Genomic DNA, 19,047 nt, shown 5'->3' with positions numbered 1-19,047 from the left:
GCACATTCACAATGGTGGGACTGTTAATAATCCAGGTTTAACCCCCCATACGCTAGCACACTGTGGGTGACAACCCAGGTATGAACCAATGTAAGCAGAGGTTGAGGTGTGGCGCCCACACCACACGGAGGAATGTGGCTCCTCTGTGTTACCAGGCAATACTAGGTGGTAGATGACTCTCATAAACTGGTGCAATACCACCACTTTGATATTGGAGGATTGAAGTGGTGGAACCCTTGTTTAGCCTCCAGAGCCAAGTTCCGGTCAATGCTTCCACATCACTTCCATCATGCAGTATGACAGATGTCTTCTGAGGTTAGGATGAACACCACGGTGAGATCCCAACTTCCTTACATTTCAAGGATACAGCTCTAAAACAGTGTTCGAAGGCCGGCTGCTAGTTAGTACACCGGACCTAACCTATTGGTAACTCTCTAGTAGGCTTCCAGATCAGCTAGTGTATAATCTTGTTTAACTGGAGGGAGTCAGAGTAGTCCGTATACAGGGGGGGGCATTGTCAAGGCATGTTGTGTCAAGGAACTGGGTATATTCTTATCATGTGTACACCATATCCAAAAATTTCATTACTTCATGCAGCATATCCCCACTCTCCACTTTTTCTTACTATATAATACACCATGAATTGTCAAACTAATAAAGCAAGATTCTCTGCAAAAAGATCTAAAACTCCCAAACACTTTACTAGTTCAATTCAGAAATATACGTGGTCTCAGTTCTAATTTGAATGATGTTCATTTCCACTTACAGTCTGACAAGCCCCCATGTACTTTTCCTGACAGAATCTCAGTTATCAGTTGATTCACCCACTGCTCATCTCAGTTGCCCAAATTATTTGCTGTATGATTCCTTTTGCATCAATGGTGGTACTTGTGCATATCCATTCCGATATTCCCTGTCAGAGACTTGGTAATTTGGAATCTCCTCTTTTCGACTTTCTCTTGCTTAAAATCTCTCTATCCCATTCTCTCAAATTCATTTGTTGTCTTTACCGTTCTCCCACCTCCACTAATCACTTGGAGCTCTTTGACATCCTCTCTTTGCAACTTAACTTTCTCCAGTCCAACTTTCCTAACAGTGAGTTAATTTTCCTTGGTGAATTTAATGTTCACAACTCCAGCTGGCTTCCATTTCCTAGTCACACAGACCCAGCTGGTCGAGATGCTGAGGCTTTTGCAATTGCTAATGACGTCACACAGATTGTTCATTTACCTACCAGAATACTGGACAATCCTAATCATACAGCCAACACGTGTGATCTTTTTCTCGCAAACAACCCTTCTAAGTACATGGTTGAAGTGAGTGGTCTTTTAGACAACTCAGATCACAACTTAGTGATTGTCTCTTCTCCAGTGGAGCCTTTATCTCATGGCTATTCTCAACCTCATATTGTTTGGCATTACAAGAATGCAAAATGGGATGACCTGCGAGATTTCTTTTCTTCTTTTCCTTGGTCGGACTACTGTTTCAAAACTTCTGATGTCAACGTTTGCTCAGATCGTGTCAGTGAAATTATTCTTGTAGGAATAGAATCCTTTATTCCACACTACACTTTAAAATCTCGCCCTTATTCTAAACCTCGGTTTTCCAATAAATGTGCTAAGGCTGTTCAAGAGAAGAATGTTGCATATCGTAATTGGCTTGTTTCTAATTCTTCAGTTTCATTTTCTGCCTACATGAAAGCTCGCAACAATTGTAAAGCAGTTATTAATCAGTCCAAACTAGATTTTGAACAGGCTAACAGTAGAAAGCTTGCTTCTTGTCCTAATGGTAGCCGAGCATTCTGACCTCTTGCCAAAACTATTGGCTGCAACTTTTGCCCATCTCTCCTTTTTTTTTTTTTTTTTTTTTAGGAGCATTAGTAACTAAAGCCATATTGCTCCAGGGATATGCAGTGGTCATTCCCTGACCTTTCCGCATCCTCAATATTTGGTGGTCACGGGTTCAAACCCTGGTCTAATCAAGAAGCGTGGGTCAGCACTGCTGCTTCTGCCCACCTGGCTATTGAGGGCCCCCCCCCCCCCCCATCTCTGCTCCCACCTCTGTCAAGACCAGATGGTTCTATTGTCACTTCAGGCAAGGATAAAGCTGACCTGCTATCATCCCATTTTTCTTCTAAGTCATGTATTAATTATCTTGGTAAAACACCTCTGACCATTCCCAACAAGCTCCATTCAATGCCTCCTGTGGTGTTCTGCCAAAAGGATGTCAGAAGGAATTTGATGTATATTGATGCTAAGAAAGCTCCAAGTCCTGATGGTATTTCTTCACTTGTTCTCAAAGCCTGTGCTCCTGAACTTACTCCTGTTCTTTGCAGCCTTTTTTCACTTTCTTATTCCAAAGGTGTTTTTACTTCTGCTTAGAAATTTGCTCATATCCAGAGAGTTCCTTAAAAGGGTGACAAATCGCTCCAATTCAATTATCGTCCTATTGCAATTACTTCTACTCTTTCTAAAGTGATGGAGAAATCAATTAACTGCCAACTCTTAAAACTACCTAGAAACCTTGCATCTGATCAACGATCGCCAGTATGGATTCCATCAGTGTCAATCCACTGGTGATATTCTGGCTTATGTTACCCATTTATGGACAAATTCAATGAAAAAGTTTGATGAAACACAAGCAGTTGTTCTTGACATCTCAAAGGCTTTTTGATTGTGTTTGTCTTGAAGGTCTTCTAAACAAGCTTCCAACTTATGGTTTGCCAACTGTTTTATGTGATTGGTTATCCAGTTTTCTCTCTGACTGCTCACTGAGGGTGATGGTAGATGGCTCTCTGTCTTATAGCTTCTCCACTAATGCTGGTGTCCCCAAGGTTCTTTCCCCAACTCTTTTCCTCTTGTATATTAATGATCTTCTTCCATTGACCGGAAATTCTATCTATAGTTTTACTGATGATAACTCATTGGATTCCACCTTCCATTTTGAGAAACCTTGCCATGCTCAAATAGCTTCAACTTCTCAAATATCATGCTACCAATTCCTTAATTGTCAATCTCTAGATAATTATTCAGTGGGGCAAAGACAGCCTAGTTGATTTCAATCCTTCTAAGCTCAGCTCTGTCTTATAACTCGCAAAAAGGATTCTTCTGCTCCGATGCTTATCTTTGGTGACACTCCAATTCCTAAGCAAGATGATATATCTCTTTTGGGGATTACCCTGACTTCTAATCTCTCTTGGCACAAGCACATTACAAATATTGCTTCCTTTGCATCTAATAAACTTGGTTTTATCTTTCGCTCTCAGCATTACTTTTCTTCCAAACAGCTGTTCACTCTGTTCAAACACAAATCAGCCCTACCATGGAATATTGTTCCCACATCTGGGGCAGTGCCCCCAAAACCTCTCTCAGGCTTCTAGATTCCATTCAGAAGAGGGCAGTTAGGTTAATTAATGACTCATCTCTAACAGAGTCTCTCCACTCGCTGTCTCATCGACATACTGTTTCTGCTGCATGCCTTTTTTACAGATACTTCCATGGGCACTGTTCTTCCGAATTGGCTTCTACAATTCTCGCTCTCTCTTTCAAAACATTCCGAACACGTGCCGCCACCAGCCAACATCTGTTTACTGTCCAACTTCAAACTCACAGAAACAACTTTTCATCTTATTCGTTTATTCATTCAACTGCTGTTTTCTGGACCAACATACATATTTTCTAAAAATTACAGTCTACAGAAGTTCAAATCTAATGTCAACAAATATCTTCTTTCGTCTTCTCAACCTCCAACCCAAGCACAGTACTAAGTAATATAGGTTCTAATACCTCTCGTGTTTGGGATTTTTATAAAAAAAAAAAAAAAACAAAGAGGTTATTGTTGTTGTTATTTGGTTTTTAGGAGCATTAGCAACTAAGGCCATATTGCTCCGAGGATATGCAGTGGTCATTCCCTGACCTTACTGCATCCTCTGTATTTGGTGGTCACGGGCTCGAACCCCAGTCTAAGTACATAGTTTTTAAAACAGTACTTACAAATGACATGGGTTTCCAGTGTAATTTTGAGTCAGGCTGGTTTAACTTAAGCCCCAAGAAAACAAAAATGAGAGTTAGAAGTATATTATAATGGGTATAACAAAAACTAAACAGGCCAGTAGAGTAACCAATAAATCAAAATGCTCTTTTCTTTCCCTTTTCTCTTAACTCTTTTCTACAGTCCTTGCTTTCATGGAGTAACAACACTGACAACCATAGGAACTGTACAAACAACAGCAGTAAGACACAGAACGTGCTGAAGCTCAAAAACAAATCAGAATGTTATGTAACCACTTCTGCTGTACATGTGTAAACAGCTATAAGGCAAAAAAAGCAATAACATGAACCAAAGTGCTGATTACAATAAATGTAATTTTTTTCTATGTATTCATATGTATGATAACAGTATCTGTGATCACAATAAGCAGCGTGCAATGTGTGTGTGTGTGTGTGTGTGCGCGTGTGTGTGTGCGCGCGCACGCGTGTGTGTGTGTGTGTTTACATCTGTATATTTATTTATTATCTGTATTTATCACAAATTTAGCTACTTTTTTCTTTCTTTTTTTTTTTTTTTTTGCTGCATGGGTCTCTATTGTCTTTGTCTTTTGCACCCCAGATATTTCCTTTATATTACTGTTTGTTTAGGTTTCATTTTAGATGCAGTCAGTTATAGTGAGTCCTTTTAGTACTTTCCCTACTTTTCTGCTTTTTGTTCCTCTGTTAAGTCAATTGTAAACCACAACCACATGCCTACTATCTGTATTCTCCCCCATATATTTTCCTTTTGGCTTTAATCTCGTAAATTCTAAATTCATTCTAAATTCACTAATTTCTTAATCCTTTGTTTTATCATTATTACCTGACATGTGCTTTGCTTCAGAAACAGAGACTTTACATTGTTCTCTTTTCATGCAATTTTGGTAGTTTAGTATGGGCCCCCTGAAAATATTTGTTTTGGTAAAAATCCTTAAAAATTGCCCTGGAAGCAACTATGAAAAAAATTATTGTGAAAAAAATTATTGTTCGTAGACAGCAAATTTTATCATAAACATAAACTAAAAAACACTTACATTTTTACTCAAATTGTTTTCTATTTTGGGTAAGAGGGTCCCTTTTTAGTCATGGGCCTCAATATGCTGCATGGCTACATTGGCATAGTTACGCCACTTCTCGTTTCTATATATTTCTTTACTCTTTTTATATATCTCTTCACTCTATTACTTATATATATATATATATATATGTACATTAAGTCCCAGACATACATAAGAGATACGTTCCATGACTTCTTACATAAGCTGAATTTTACGTAACTCGGGTTGTGTAATAAAATTGTGTAATAAAATACTGCTACTACATCCCTGATATGCCAAAATTACAAAAACCACATAATATCCTCAGAAGAATGAAGAAAAATAGTTATATATTTTTCAATTAATTAGTTATATATTTTTTATGTATTAGTTAAATATATAAAAAAATAGTTATATATTTTTAATTAGTTCAATTAAAAACTTTATCTGGGAACAGCGGTGAAGTAGCCACTCTGGCTACTTCACCGCTACTTCAGAAAAGAAAACATAAAAGGAAGGAAAAACACACGTAATTGTAATGTAAAAACTGACATGTATTTCGTAGCCTTGGTTATTATAGTTGACTTCATTGGTGCCCATCCCTTCACTGCTTCTTGTATTCTGTCTTTGTCCCTTATCATTGTGTTCACTGTTGACACTGATAAATCTAAATTCTGCATGATACTTGTTAATGTTTGACCATGTTCATTCATCCTTATTATTTTAATTTTCTGATTCAAATCGATCGCTTTCCCTTTCTTGGTAGATTTACTAGTACTGCTGTCACTCTTAGTCGGCACCATGATAGCGGTCAAATTTAAATTTTCTCTAAAGAACTTCACAGAGTTAAGATGGAAACACACTATTATCACCTTACACAAAACCAACGTTCACATTTTATTAAACATGTTCACATTAAGGATGTTCACATAATACAATAAAGACAGTTTGCAAGTTCCGGTTTATTGAGCTTTTCTGTTAGTGCAATTCATTATAAATGGGTTGTAAACTCGATCTTATTGCATTTGCGATAATACCGATAGCTGGAATTCTGTGGGTTTTTACATTATTATGGTGAAACGTGTGTCTCCTTTACTGAAATATTCAGTCATAAAAAAAAAAAAGAAAAGAACAGAAATAAATTTTCAGAATCTTCTCTTCATTCCTATTTTTTAAGCTTATTACTCTGTATCTCAATTGTGCAATTTGTGCATGCCATGTTGGTCGTTAATGATAGCTTTTTTTTTTCTTTTTTTTACTGTTTTAAATTTTATAATCCGTAAAAAAAAAAAAAAAAAAAAAAAAAAAAGAGTGAAAAAAAATTAAGGAAGTCCAACGTTATGTAAGTCAGGGACTTAGAGTTGTTATTTGGTTTTTTTTTTTTTTTTAGGAGCACTAGCAACTAAGGCCATATTGCTCCGGGATATGCGGTGGTCATTCCCTGACCTTTCCACATCTGGTGGTGACGGGCTTGAACCCCGGTGTGTGTGTGTGTGTGTGTGTGTGTGTGTGTGTGTGTGTGTGTGTGTGTGTGTGTGTGTGTGTGTGTGTGTGTGTGTGTGTGTGTGTGTTAGAGAGAGAGAGAGAGAGAGAGAGAGAGAGAGAGAGAGAGAGAGAGAGAGAGAGAGAGAGAGAGAGAGAGAGAGAGAGAGTGAGTGAGTGAGTGAGTGAGTGTACATATATATATATATATTTTATTTTTACATTTATATACATAAAATTGCACACACCCTTAATATTTTACAAATTGGAAAAGAACTGATATTTCATATTTATATTTTATGTTTAACTCTTTTTTTTTTTTTTTTTTTTTTTTGAACAGAACAATGAAATTTTTCTGTGTGCTAATGCAGCCTGATGATTAGGTATGAACAAAGAAATGTGTCCTCTGATAGCCAGTATGGCCATAAGAAAGGAAAATCATTAGAGGATGCCATAACTAGAATAGTACAATATGTTCAAGAGTATGAGGGGCATATGTGCTGGGCTTATTTGTAGACTTTCACGGTGCATTTGACATGCTTTGGTGGGGAGGCATATTGTCAAGAATTAGAGCAATAGGGACCTCTAATAAATTGTGTAATGTTTTTAAAAATTACTTTAATAATAGAAGTATTATTGTCAGAACTAACTACACAGAGATCTGTAGAAGTGTGGAAAAAGGATGTCCTCAAGTCTCGGTGATCAGGCCTCATGCATGGTCTATAGTTATGGATGAATTTCTGAATCAACACTATGTTGGAATTAATTTAATAGCATATGCCAATGATCTGCTCATTCTTGTATATATGAATGCAAAATCACAACTTGAAGATCGTGCTTCAACATTATGGGCAGATTCATATAAGTTGAAAAATTCAGAGGCAAAGTCAGTGCAGGTCTTATTAAAGGGACAATTAAGCTTGAATAGAAGTCTGCTTGTATGTGCTCAAGGAGTCTCACTGAAATATGAGACTGTATTAAAGTACTTGGGAGTGAGTGTGGGAGAATGGATGAGCTTTATGTCGAATATTTAAAAAGCAAGATTTGTACATTGTATGCCAAGCTCAGAAGAGTTATAAGGGTTGATTGGGGAATTAAGGGCAGAGTACTTAATACCTTATATGATTGTCTCTTTGCACCCATCATCGCTTATGCTTATGTGGCTTGACCGCATAGTATAACACAACGGTTAAAAAGTACTTATTTCAAGCAAGCACAAAGGTTTGCCCTCCTTTGCAAAACCAGGGCTTGTTGAACAGTTTCAGCTTAAGCACTGCAAATGATTGCCAAAAAGCTTCCAATGTATCTTCAAGTAATACTGAATGCATGAATGTACTGCACTAGAAAAAACATGAGATCAATCTTGAATATAATTTCATGTCCTGAGAGGTGGGCAGAATCTATACTAGAGCAGATCAGAAATTTGAAAAAAAAAGAATATTAGACCAGTTGAAAGATATCTGGCAAGAGAGGTGGGAGCTCTCTGAGAAAGGTAGAGTAACATTTATGTTGTTGTTGTTGTTGTTGTTGCTGCGTTGGGATTTAATGACACATAGGCTGCTAGGGCCATATTGTGTCTTTCTAGTTAATAGGAAATACTAACTTTATTGTAATACCTATTATATTTTATGGTATATTCCTGTGTTATTTAGGAAGGTAAATAGTTTTTCTTATTAGGGTCATCTCCAAGAATCTGCAATAATGTTAGTGATGACTGTGCATTAGCACATGATTTAAAGCTGTTTGAGTGGATATTGAGAAGGCAAGGACAGTCCACCAATGATGAATAGTCAGTTGCATGTGACATGATGTGCATTGAGGAGTGCTGCCATTCATTAATAGATAGCAGTATATTAGGCAAGTATGCCCAATTCTTAGCCTTCCTAGAATTACTTCTTCTCGTCTGCTTTTCTGGAAGCGGGAGAGCCACAGCTTTGGATCTGGTTTTATTCGGTCAAGTTTGTTTCCTGGATAACCTCTCCAGATTATTGACCAGCTATTGTAACATGCTTTACAGATGATGGGTTTTAAATCAGTATACAGAACTTGACAAGTCTGTAAAATAGAAGTATCTGGTTGTTTGACTGCAAGATCTGCTTTTTCATTTCCTGCTATCCCAGAATGCCCTGGGATCCAGCAGAATGCCACAGTTCGGTTTGACTCACTACAAGCAAATTATATAGAATGGATTTGTTTTATTAAAGGGTGAGAGGAGTTGGAATTACTATTTATAGCAGAGACAGCTCTGAGCGAGTCGGTGTATATGAAAGCAAATGGAATTAGATGTTCAATAATGTGATCCAGAGCTAAATTTATAGCATAAAGTTCAGCAGTGAAGATACTACCTTTTATTGGTAATGAGACAGAAATGGTGAATGACGGGAATATTACCACAGCACCTACTTGGGTCTCAGTTTTTGATCCATCTGTATAGATTTCACAGGCCTATGAATGAGAAAGAGAGTAAGCTGCATGTAACTGTGTGATATTGGGGGGGGGGGGGGAGATAAGGTGTTCTTTTCCCATTGTTGAAAATAGTCATCATATATTGCACAGATATTTGTCCAGGGTGGATCTGGTGGTGTCATGTCCTGAAATATATTAACAATTTCTATATTCCATGATTCAGTCAGTTCCTTAAATCTAAGTGGAGCAGGTCAGTTTTCATTTGGTTTACTATTGTAAAATGACTCCCATTCAGTTTTGTATAGACATTTCTAACTAGAGTGAGAGTGAAGACTGTGGATTTTTGCACCATACAGCAGAAGTAATGTTTTTCTGCGAAGATGTAAGGGAGGTTCATGGGCTTCGATGTAAAGACTCTGAACTGGGGAGGTTCTGAAAGCTCCTAGAGCAACTCTCAGAGCAATGTGCTGGATGGTGTTTAATCAGTCTAAAGTACTTTTTCTCACAGAGTCATACACTGGAGAACCACAGTCCAAGTGAGACCTGATGAGAGCACTATAAAGATGGATAAAGGTATGTCAATCAGTGCCCCATGACAAGGATGACACACACCATAGGATATTCAACTTCTTCAAACAGATAATTCGAAGATAGGCCACATGTGCTTGAAAGTTCAGTTTCCGATCTAGTATCAGACCAAGAAATGGGCATCTCCATAGCCAGGAGCAGCAGTGCGTAGCACACGCTTCTTGATTAGACCGGGGTTCGAGCCCATGACCACCAAATACGGAGGATGCGGAAAGGTCAGGGAATGACCACTGCACATCCCTGGAGCAATATGGCCTTAGCTGCTAATGCTACTAAAAATCAAAAAAAAAAAAAAAAAACAAGAAATCGGACAGTGTGAGCAAGAGGAACTGGCACATTATTTATCTTTAGCTCTGGATCAGGATGAAGTGACTGAAGTTTGCAGAAATGAGTGGGGGTTGATTTCTGTTCAGCAGGATGGTATCCATTGCGTAAGGTCAAGAATTGAATTCTGGCTGGAGCAATTTGTAGCTGTCTTTCGATAGTATTCATACTTTGCGATTAGCAGGATGTAGTGAGGTTGTCAGCATACATGTATACTTCATCGTTTTTGGAAGATCTTCCAATATATTGTTGACCCTGATCGCAAATAGGGTTGTACTCAATATGAACCCCCTGTGGTACACCCTCTTCTTGAATGTGAGATGCTGACAGAATGTTTTGATATCGGACTTTGTGCGTAATTTTAAAAAGTTCTGAATTATTAAAGGGAGGTAGCCTCTCAGTCCTAACTGATGCATATCTTTAATGATACCATAATGCCATGTAATGTCAAATGCTTTATAAATATCCAGGTTGACCATCACTAGATGTCTTCTGAAGAAGGCGTTAAAAAATGCTGGATTCAATTTTTACAAGTAAATCGAGGGTGGACCTGTTTTTACGGAAGACTGGTGATCAGAAAGTAGATTTTGGGAGTCTAGAATCCAGGTGAGCCTCTTATGGACCATCCTTTCAAATATTTTGTCCAAATGGCTTGTCAACAATATTGGACTATAATTCTGAATATGAGAATGATCTTTTCCGGGTTTTGGTATAGCACAAACATAGGAATGACGCCAAGAGCGAGGGGTGTGTATTTTCTGAAAAGATCTGGTTGTAAAAGAGCAATAATATGCATAGATCGGGTTCACACAGATGGTTAGCATACTGTAGTGAATGCCATCTGGTCCTGCTACACTAGATGGAGATTTGCTCAGAACTGCTACAACTTCTAAGGAGGTTTCTAGTTGGAAATGTCTTTCAGCTCAGTGAAAGGGCTGGTTATATGGAAGTGAATGACTAGTTGAAAATTTCAATTTAATACGTTGTTCATTGGTTTAATGCATTGAAAGGAGGTCACATAAGAGGAAGAGGGGGAAATATTATAGAAAGATTCTGATAAAGCATTTGCAATATCAATAGGAGAGGATAAGTCCTGCTCATTCCATTGTATTATTGGAGACTGCAATGGTAGAAATTTCCCATTGAGTGCTCGTATTTTTATTTATTTATTATTATTTTATTATTATTTATTTTTTTTATATATTTTTTTTTTTTTTTCAAGATAATCCGAGTGTCAGTATTTTTGCTAGCAGTTGAGGCAGAGTTAATCCAGGAGTCATGTTTTGCTTTTTTTCTAATTTGACTTGCCTCTGGCTCCAAGATTTTTGAAAACAATTAGGTTGGTGGTAGTCTGGCATTTGCAAAATTGGTTCCAAGCATGATTTTTTTTTTCTCTTTTTGCTTTGGAGCAATCTTCATTCCACCACTGGTTTTGGTATACCTGTTTGCACTGATCAGATTTTGGAATGGTAATTTCAGCTGCCGATAATAAATGGCTGGTAATGTGATCGGTTACATCATCAATATCTTGTTGCTGTACACACTGGTTGTTGACACAAGTAGAATAGTTTTTCCAGTCTGCTTTGTGGAAATTCCAAGAAGTATGGGCATTAGGGCATGAACTACCTGTGTTTGAATTTAACTTATAATAGGAAAATAGTCACTGTGGAATAGATCATTCAGCACTAACCATTCCACGCTTGGAAAAAGAGATGCTGGACAGATGGATAAGTCTATGGCAGATGTTGTACCTGTAGGTACACCAGTCAGATTATGGTTTTCTAGGATTTTTTTTTTTTTTTTTTTTTTGTAGTTATTGGCGCATCGGCTTCTGTGGCCATATTGCACCTCCCAAGGTTTTTGCAGTACTTTGATCCAAGCCTGAGGCGGGAATCGAACCCGCGACCTTTGGGTTGCCGGGCAGGTACTTTACCCACTCGGCTAGCCCGGTCGACTTATCTAGGAATGTTTCAATTAATTAGCCTCTCCTATCCATGGTGGAAGATCCCCACAATGGATGGTGACCATTGAAATCACCAAGTAAACAGACAGGAGGTGACAGTTGTGATAAAAGGTTGTCAAGTTCAGTCTAGGAACAAGGATAATTAGGTGATATATAAACAGATGCAAGGGTTAATGATATTCCCACTGCCATCCGAACCGCTACAACTTCTAAGGAGGTTTTTAGTTGGAGATGTCTTGATGGTATGGTATGGTAGTTTTGACATGAATAGCTATCCCTCCATGAGGAGAAGAGTCAGAATCCCTGTCTCACTTAAACATAGTATAGTTTTTGAATTTGAGAGAAACTTTTGGTGATAAAAATGTTTCCTGTAAGCACATGCCTACTGCATTAGTTTGTAAGAGTAAATCATTCAGGTCATCTATATTACTGCATAATCCTCTGCAGTTCCATTGTAGGAATTTGTTCATTGGTTGCATTCATTTGAGGAAGATTGATCTGACTTTTTTTCTCTGAGAAGGTTTGTCTGCTTAGTTTTGATTTTTCATTTTTGGGAAAGGTTGGGCGTCCTGTGTCCATTCGCATGTAATTCTAGTGCTGTGCTGTCATCCTCTGACTGAACCTCCATTTCCATGTTGCTATAGTGTGGTTTCACTTTCTTCTGGTTTTCAACAGTAACAGATTTTGTTGTTTTGGTCGAGGTTGATATAGCATCAGTTGGGATACTGATTGGCATGTTGCTGGTTTCACTGACTGCAGATTTCTCATTGCACGTTAGCACAGTTTTGGTCCAGGTGGCATAGTGAATGTTTGGGTCTATGAAGACATCTGTTTGAGTTGCAGTTGACTGGCTGTTTTTTTTTGCCTGTTTTCCAAAGGTCACATGCTTTAGAAAATGCAGGATTGCTTTCTTTACAGTTTGGAAGCTGTACAGTCTCCTTGGGAATGCTCCTTAGAGCCACAAATAGAACACACAGCATCACCTCGACATGCCTTCTGAGAATGACCATATTTTGGCACTTAAAGCAGTGAATTGGATTTGGGATGTAGGGCTGAATCTTGCAGTTTAAATAACCTGCTTTAACAGAAGATTGAAGAGTTGGAGTACTAAATGTCAAAATGATGGACCTGGTTGGTAGTACGTTGCCATCTTTTTTGGTCATTATTCTCCGTGCATGAATCACTTTTTGTTGCCTGAGCTCTTGTTATTATCTTTTCTTCAGAGATGGATAGTAAGTCCCATTCACTTGATAACACCTTTTAAGGTGTTAAGAGCGTTATGGGGTGTAACTGACAATGGAATATTGTTAAGTTATGTTAATTTTAACAGCTTCTCTGAATGAGTTGCCTTAAATAAAGTGCAGCCATTATCAACCCACTGCAGGGTGGAAGCCTCCTCAACAATTCATGCGAGTTGCCTTAGAGGTTTCAATTAGAAGGTCTCCAAGGTTGGAGACGTTGAACTATTTTAGGAGATCCACAAACCGATTCTAAACATTTCTATATTAGAAAAGGCGATAGTTTGCCAACACGTTGTGTGGATCATGAGTGCATTATAAGAAATTCTGGCACATCTGTATTCTGATTTTCCGTCCATAGTCACTTCAGACGATTGGAGTCATGGTCGATGTCAGGAATTTCTGATCTTGAGTTCGAAGGATCTAAAGGTGAATTGCTTATATCCATGATAGCTCATTTTGGCCCTGGGGGTTTGCTTTTACCACCCAGGCTACTGGCCCCTCTGCAGGGAGGGAGAAGCAGTGCCTGAAGTGGCCATGCGTAAAGTGGTAGGGGTTAGTAATAGAACTATCAGAAAAAGAAAGGCGGCTTTCCTTTCTTGCCCTGTACAAGTACTTTTGTAACAAGGTGCCTCCGTAGCCAGGTGGGAAGGAGCAGCAGTGCGTAACACACGCTTCTTGATTAGACCAGGGTTCGAGCCCATCACCACCAAATATGGAGGATGCGGAAAGGTCAGGGAATGACCACCACATATTCTCAGAGCAATATGGCCTTAGTTGCTAATGCTCCTAAAAACCAAATAACAATAACTTTTGTAACAAGAGCTGTCATTAAATAAATATATTGCTTAATGAGACAAACGTAAAAGAACTATAGATCACTTTTAGGAAATCACACTTAAAGCACAGAGAAATCGCTTAGTCACAATCGCTTGGCACCTGGGGCCACAACATTTATGTTCCTACTAAACGTCGGAATTTTGGATGCAAGAAAGAAATTATGGCAGCAGTTTGGTACAAATGCTGCACTTTTATTGACAGGACATGGCTTGGCTAGTAGATTATGTCAACTAGGATTGACTGAAAATGGATTATGCTCATGTGGGAATGAGGAAACCGCCAAGCACATAATGTTGAATTATGATAATTATGTGGACATTCAAATGGAATTAGAAATACCTCTGGGCCAACTAGAGCATAATAGTCTTAGGATCATGTTCACAGATAGGCGACTACTCACTTACTTTAATAAATTTGTTGCTAATGTCTTTAAGAGGAGAAACAGGTTGAGCCTAGACAGTAGGACCCATCTACCAGTGGCATTGATGGCAACTCAGTTTGTTGGGATTGGCGAGAGGTTTTAATACCGACTAAAGCCTAATTCCTCTAGAATGGGACTAAGTGGTCATATTCTTTCTGAGTTATGTTGTGTTGCATTATGACTTGTATTAATTTTAACTAACAAAATGTTTTATACACATCATAGTATAATTTAAGTTGATGTTGCAAACCATGTATAAGCTTCAGCTTAGATAGTGGGGCAGCATAAGGTATCTTGAATGAATGTGTTAAGTCTTGGGAATTTCTATTACAAGTATGTGAATGCAGGCCATTCACTTCCAACACCTTCATGAAATTTTTCATTAGCCCCAGTTTGATGTGGAGTGGTGGAAGCAAAACTTTATTTGGATCTACCAGAGGTTCGAATGCCATGTTCTTCATTCCAGGTGTTAATGATTTTCGTTGAGGCAAACTGCTCTTATAGTAGTGCATATCCTTGGCACAACTATCCCACGTGCAGAGAAATTCTTCAATAAATTCTATACAACCAAAAGAAGTATTTTCATTCGATTAAAAATATTACAAGTTATTAAGAAGTAATGATTTGCTCACTGAGAAAAAAAAATAAAAATTATAGTAACTCAAATGAATAACAAAACATGACAATAATAAAAAACAACTGAAACAATAAAATATGAGTAATAAATATTAATTTTCTTGACTCTGATGGGGAGGAAATATAAAATTATTTTCCAAATATTATGACAGAAACAGGATTATTCAAAATAAATAGAATACAATAATTAAGCAAAAATCATTCAAGCTAACCTGTGAAAGAACTGGAGCTAATGTCTGGCTATATTCTAGATTACTTAATACTTGCAATGCAGCTAATGCATCAGGACTGTAAAATAAAGACAAACTCTGTAGATTTTGATCATTCTGATGATTGGTTTGATTTTCACTAGTTTTGGATAAACTCTGTGCCTTTTGGGTGATTGTGTGCTTCAACAGCTGCCGTAATGATTCACTAGCTGAAGCACTGTTGCTGTTTTGTTTAGTGTGGTTTAAGGTAGAGGAGCACTGCTGTTCAGAGTTCTTGGATGCTTCCGAACTTTTCTCACTTTTCTGCTTATCCACATTAGTAGTACTGTTGGAGTTACTATGAGATATCCGACAATGTGCACGACTCTTAGATTCATTAGCTAGTTTGTAAACTTTGTTCCGTAGGGTTGAACGAGGAATACCATAAATGACTGCAGCACGTCTAGTTCCAAGCTTACCACTCTGAATATCTCGAAGAGCAGCCTGAAGTTCTTCTTCGGTATACGATCGCTTGCAATTCCCATCCAAACGTTTTTTGTGCCTGTTAAAATTTAAATAGTCATTACACATCTTCTATGAAATATAACTGATTCTTTCTTATCTACAACTCATGGGTTACAAAATGTGCTTCAGATTAGTATATAACATACTATAAAATCAATTTGAATTGTCATTTACAATATGTTTACAAAATGTTTACATAAGTTAAATAATTGTTCTTATTTAACAACATTGTTAAATAAGAACAATCATCTAACATCAGTATTATCAGCTTAATTAATATTAAATACCTGTAGTTTATCTGAGGTTCCATTACTTCTGAACCCAGGAAACATCAAGCCTTATTTTACTATGATGAATAATGTATTAAAAATATGAAATACACAAAACATTAAATACAACTATCATATCATGCTGTTTGTAACTAACATGCTATCATTTAGATAATGCACACTATCAGTCAAGAAACTGGAAGCAATATCTGAGGTAACAAAAAGGAAATTAAATATCATTTGCTGCTACTATGGTGCAAATTTCATATGTTAAATATGTTAAAACTGGTATACATAATGAAAATCTTTCCAACGCTGAACTCATTGCTTTTCAGATATTTCTTATCCAAAGCAAGGAATATGGCAAGTGAAAGAATGACAGGCTATGAAAAAAATATCCATATACAGATCCTCAAGATATCTTTGTGACTAGTTTTTCAATGTTGCAAAATTACTCCACATTAAACAGACACACCATCATTTACAATGTGGCATGCATGGGTTGTGATACCACTCTTATCAGGGCTCAAACCCATTGCACACCATTCAAAAGAACTAGAAACATAATAATCTAGAATGCAAAACATGTGGGCCCTTCTAAGCTCACCAAACATTCAGTAATCTCTGCTTTTTTTTTTTTTTTTATCAGATTGCAATTTTAGATTTCTAAACAAATTATTGAAAATTATTAATTTTTGAGACCTTACAATATAAGAATTAATGTCAGTGCTATTAATATCCACTGAATATTATTTATGAAACAGAATTTTGTCAATTTGTGCAGGTCTCTCACATACATCATACCCCCAGTGAGAACTGGAGGATACCTAAACAATCACAGCCTATCATTCTTTGTGTGTTCTTGAAGAAGAAATATTTGTAAAGCAACGAGTCCAGCCTCGGAAAGATTTTCATTATGTATGCTAGATAATGAATATAGTAACTAAAAGGTTAATTAATATTTTAACATTTAAAGTATGAATGTCTGCACTACATGAATGTCTACATGACTGAATGTCTGTGGGTGTTTAATTTCACTTTTGTTATCTCAGACATTGCTTTTGGTTTCTCGAGAGATAGTGTGCAACAAGATCTAGGAAAATTGGGTCGATGGGCTGAGAAATGGCAGTTGAAGTTAAACATTGACAAATGAAAGATACTTCATATAGGTAGCAGTAACCCCAAATAACTTATCAGCTGTATGGTACTACACTCAGGGAGTGGAGAATGAAAAATACCTGGGATTAATTGTGCAGTTAGACATGAATTTCTCTGAGCAGTGCAGACATGTTGCCAGGACTGTTCATGGGATTTTGTGAATGATATTACAGAAACATTGCTAGCAGAGAAAAGGAGGTGATTATCCCTTTGTATAAGGCCATGGTTAGGCCGCATCTTGAGTACTGTATACAGGTCTGGAGGCCTCACTTCAGGATGGATATAGATCTGCTAGAATGAATGCAGGGAAAGACTGGGGAAGCGAACAAAAACCAAAACTGAAGCCCTTACCTAGAAAGGCTTCAGTTTTGCAAATTGCAATGTTTCAAGACTAGGCACTTGCAGTAAGATCTGATTGGGATGTTTCAAACCTCGAATGGATTGAGTAAGCTGAATGATAATGGCATTCTTCCACTTGCTATGACTACACACATGAGGGGGGTGTAAATATTCAAGTTAAGGAAAGATTGTTGCAGGGTAGATGTGTGGAAGTTTGCCTTCAGATAGCAGGTGGTTGATTGTTGGAACATGCTTCCATCTGTTGTTTTGGAAGTAAATGGGTTGAATAAATTCAAGGAAGAACTAAACAAATTCTTGGAGGGTATGGATGGGTGAATTCTGTAGGTGTGTGTGTGTTTTTTTTTTTTTTTTGGCTGATGCTATACGAACTTGCTTTCTTGCATCGTTTGCCATTACTACTACTATCACAGAAGCCATGAATGCATAGATACCATTAAGAAAATAATGGAAGAGGAGTATGCCTAAATAGCTGACTGGGGTGCTGGCCAGTCAAACAGAGCAGAAAAAGATAGCATGAGATAGTTATAGATGACAAAAAGTACTGAAGCCTACAACAGGTACGAGTTGATCTGTAATAGTACCACAGACACCAACTGGTATAGCACTACCTCCAGTGAAAGCACTACCTCCAGTGAAAGCACTACCTCCAGTTGATCTGTAATAGTACCACAGACACCAACTGGTATAGCACTACCTCCATTGATCTGTAATAGTACCACAGACACCAACGGTATAGCACTACCTCCAGTTGATCTGTAATAGTACCACAGACACCAACTGGTATAGCACTACCTCCAGTGAAAATCACACCCACCTCCAGTGGGTGTGGTTTTCATTCTTCTGAGGTGTATCCCTAATCACCAGGATCCACTTCCTGGTGGTTAGGGATACACCTCCCTGTGTGAATTTGATAACTACAGACTGCTTAGTCAGACTTCAGTAGATGGACAGTGGGTAGGCTTTCCAGGTTATTATTATTATTATTTATTATTATTATTATTTATTATTATTATTATTATTATTTATATGATGCAAGGAAGCCTGAGGCTTACGCTGCACCAACCAAAAAAAAAAAAAAAAAATCTCCCAAGGTTACTCTGAGAGAGAGAGAGAAAAAGTAGAAGGGAATCACCAAGAAAGAGAAGAATGATGGTATCCAGCTCAGGACCCTGGGTGTGCCAAGCCCATACTCATCAGATGTGAGCTCTCGGGGTTATGTGATTGCCTTCCTGGTGACAAAGAGACCAGAAACAACACACAATTGCACAAACATAACATTAAACTCATTTCTGGCAGTTTTACAGTGTTTTTGTATCATCACAAAGTACCTGGGTGGAGTTGAACTAACATTCTGGAGCACTGTACATAAGATACTATACATGTCTACATGTAATAGTACCACAGATAAGGTTAGGGATGCCAGGGCTGAGTATGAGAAAATACTGGCTAAGAGATCAAAGAATGGGGGCAAGGAATTTTTCATTTATATGAATACAACAAAGAAGAAAGCTAATCAGATAGGACCCTTGTACTGGGTGTGGAAAAGTGTTAGTTTACCCAGCTGATGTGGATGAACTGAATAGG

The 19,047-nt window shown here is 37.7% G+C and overlaps 1 protein-coding gene across 1 annotated transcript in view; it reads right to left on the bottom strand.

The window, feature by feature from the left end:
- The window catches only part of Eip93F (Ecdysone-induced protein 93F), a 195,586-nt gene that overhangs the window by 9,607 nt on the left and 166,932 nt on the right, over window positions 1-19,047 (bottom strand). Inside the window, exon 6 of the mRNA XM_090371113.1 lies at window positions 15,176-15,713. Coding sequence (XP_090227239.1) covers window positions 15,176-15,713 — 538 coding nt within the window. The remainder of the gene's footprint in view (window positions 1-15,175; window positions 15,714-19,047) is intronic.

The sequence above is a fragment of the Mastigoproctus giganteus genome, chromosome 4, assembly GCF_048544385.1.
Source record: "Mastigoproctus giganteus isolate SK-2022 chromosome 4, ASM4854438v1, whole genome shotgun sequence".
NCBI lineage: Eukaryota > Metazoa > Arthropoda > Arachnida > Uropygi > Thelyphonidae > Mastigoproctus > Mastigoproctus giganteus.
This window is presented reverse-complemented; position numbering and strand designations above follow the sequence as displayed.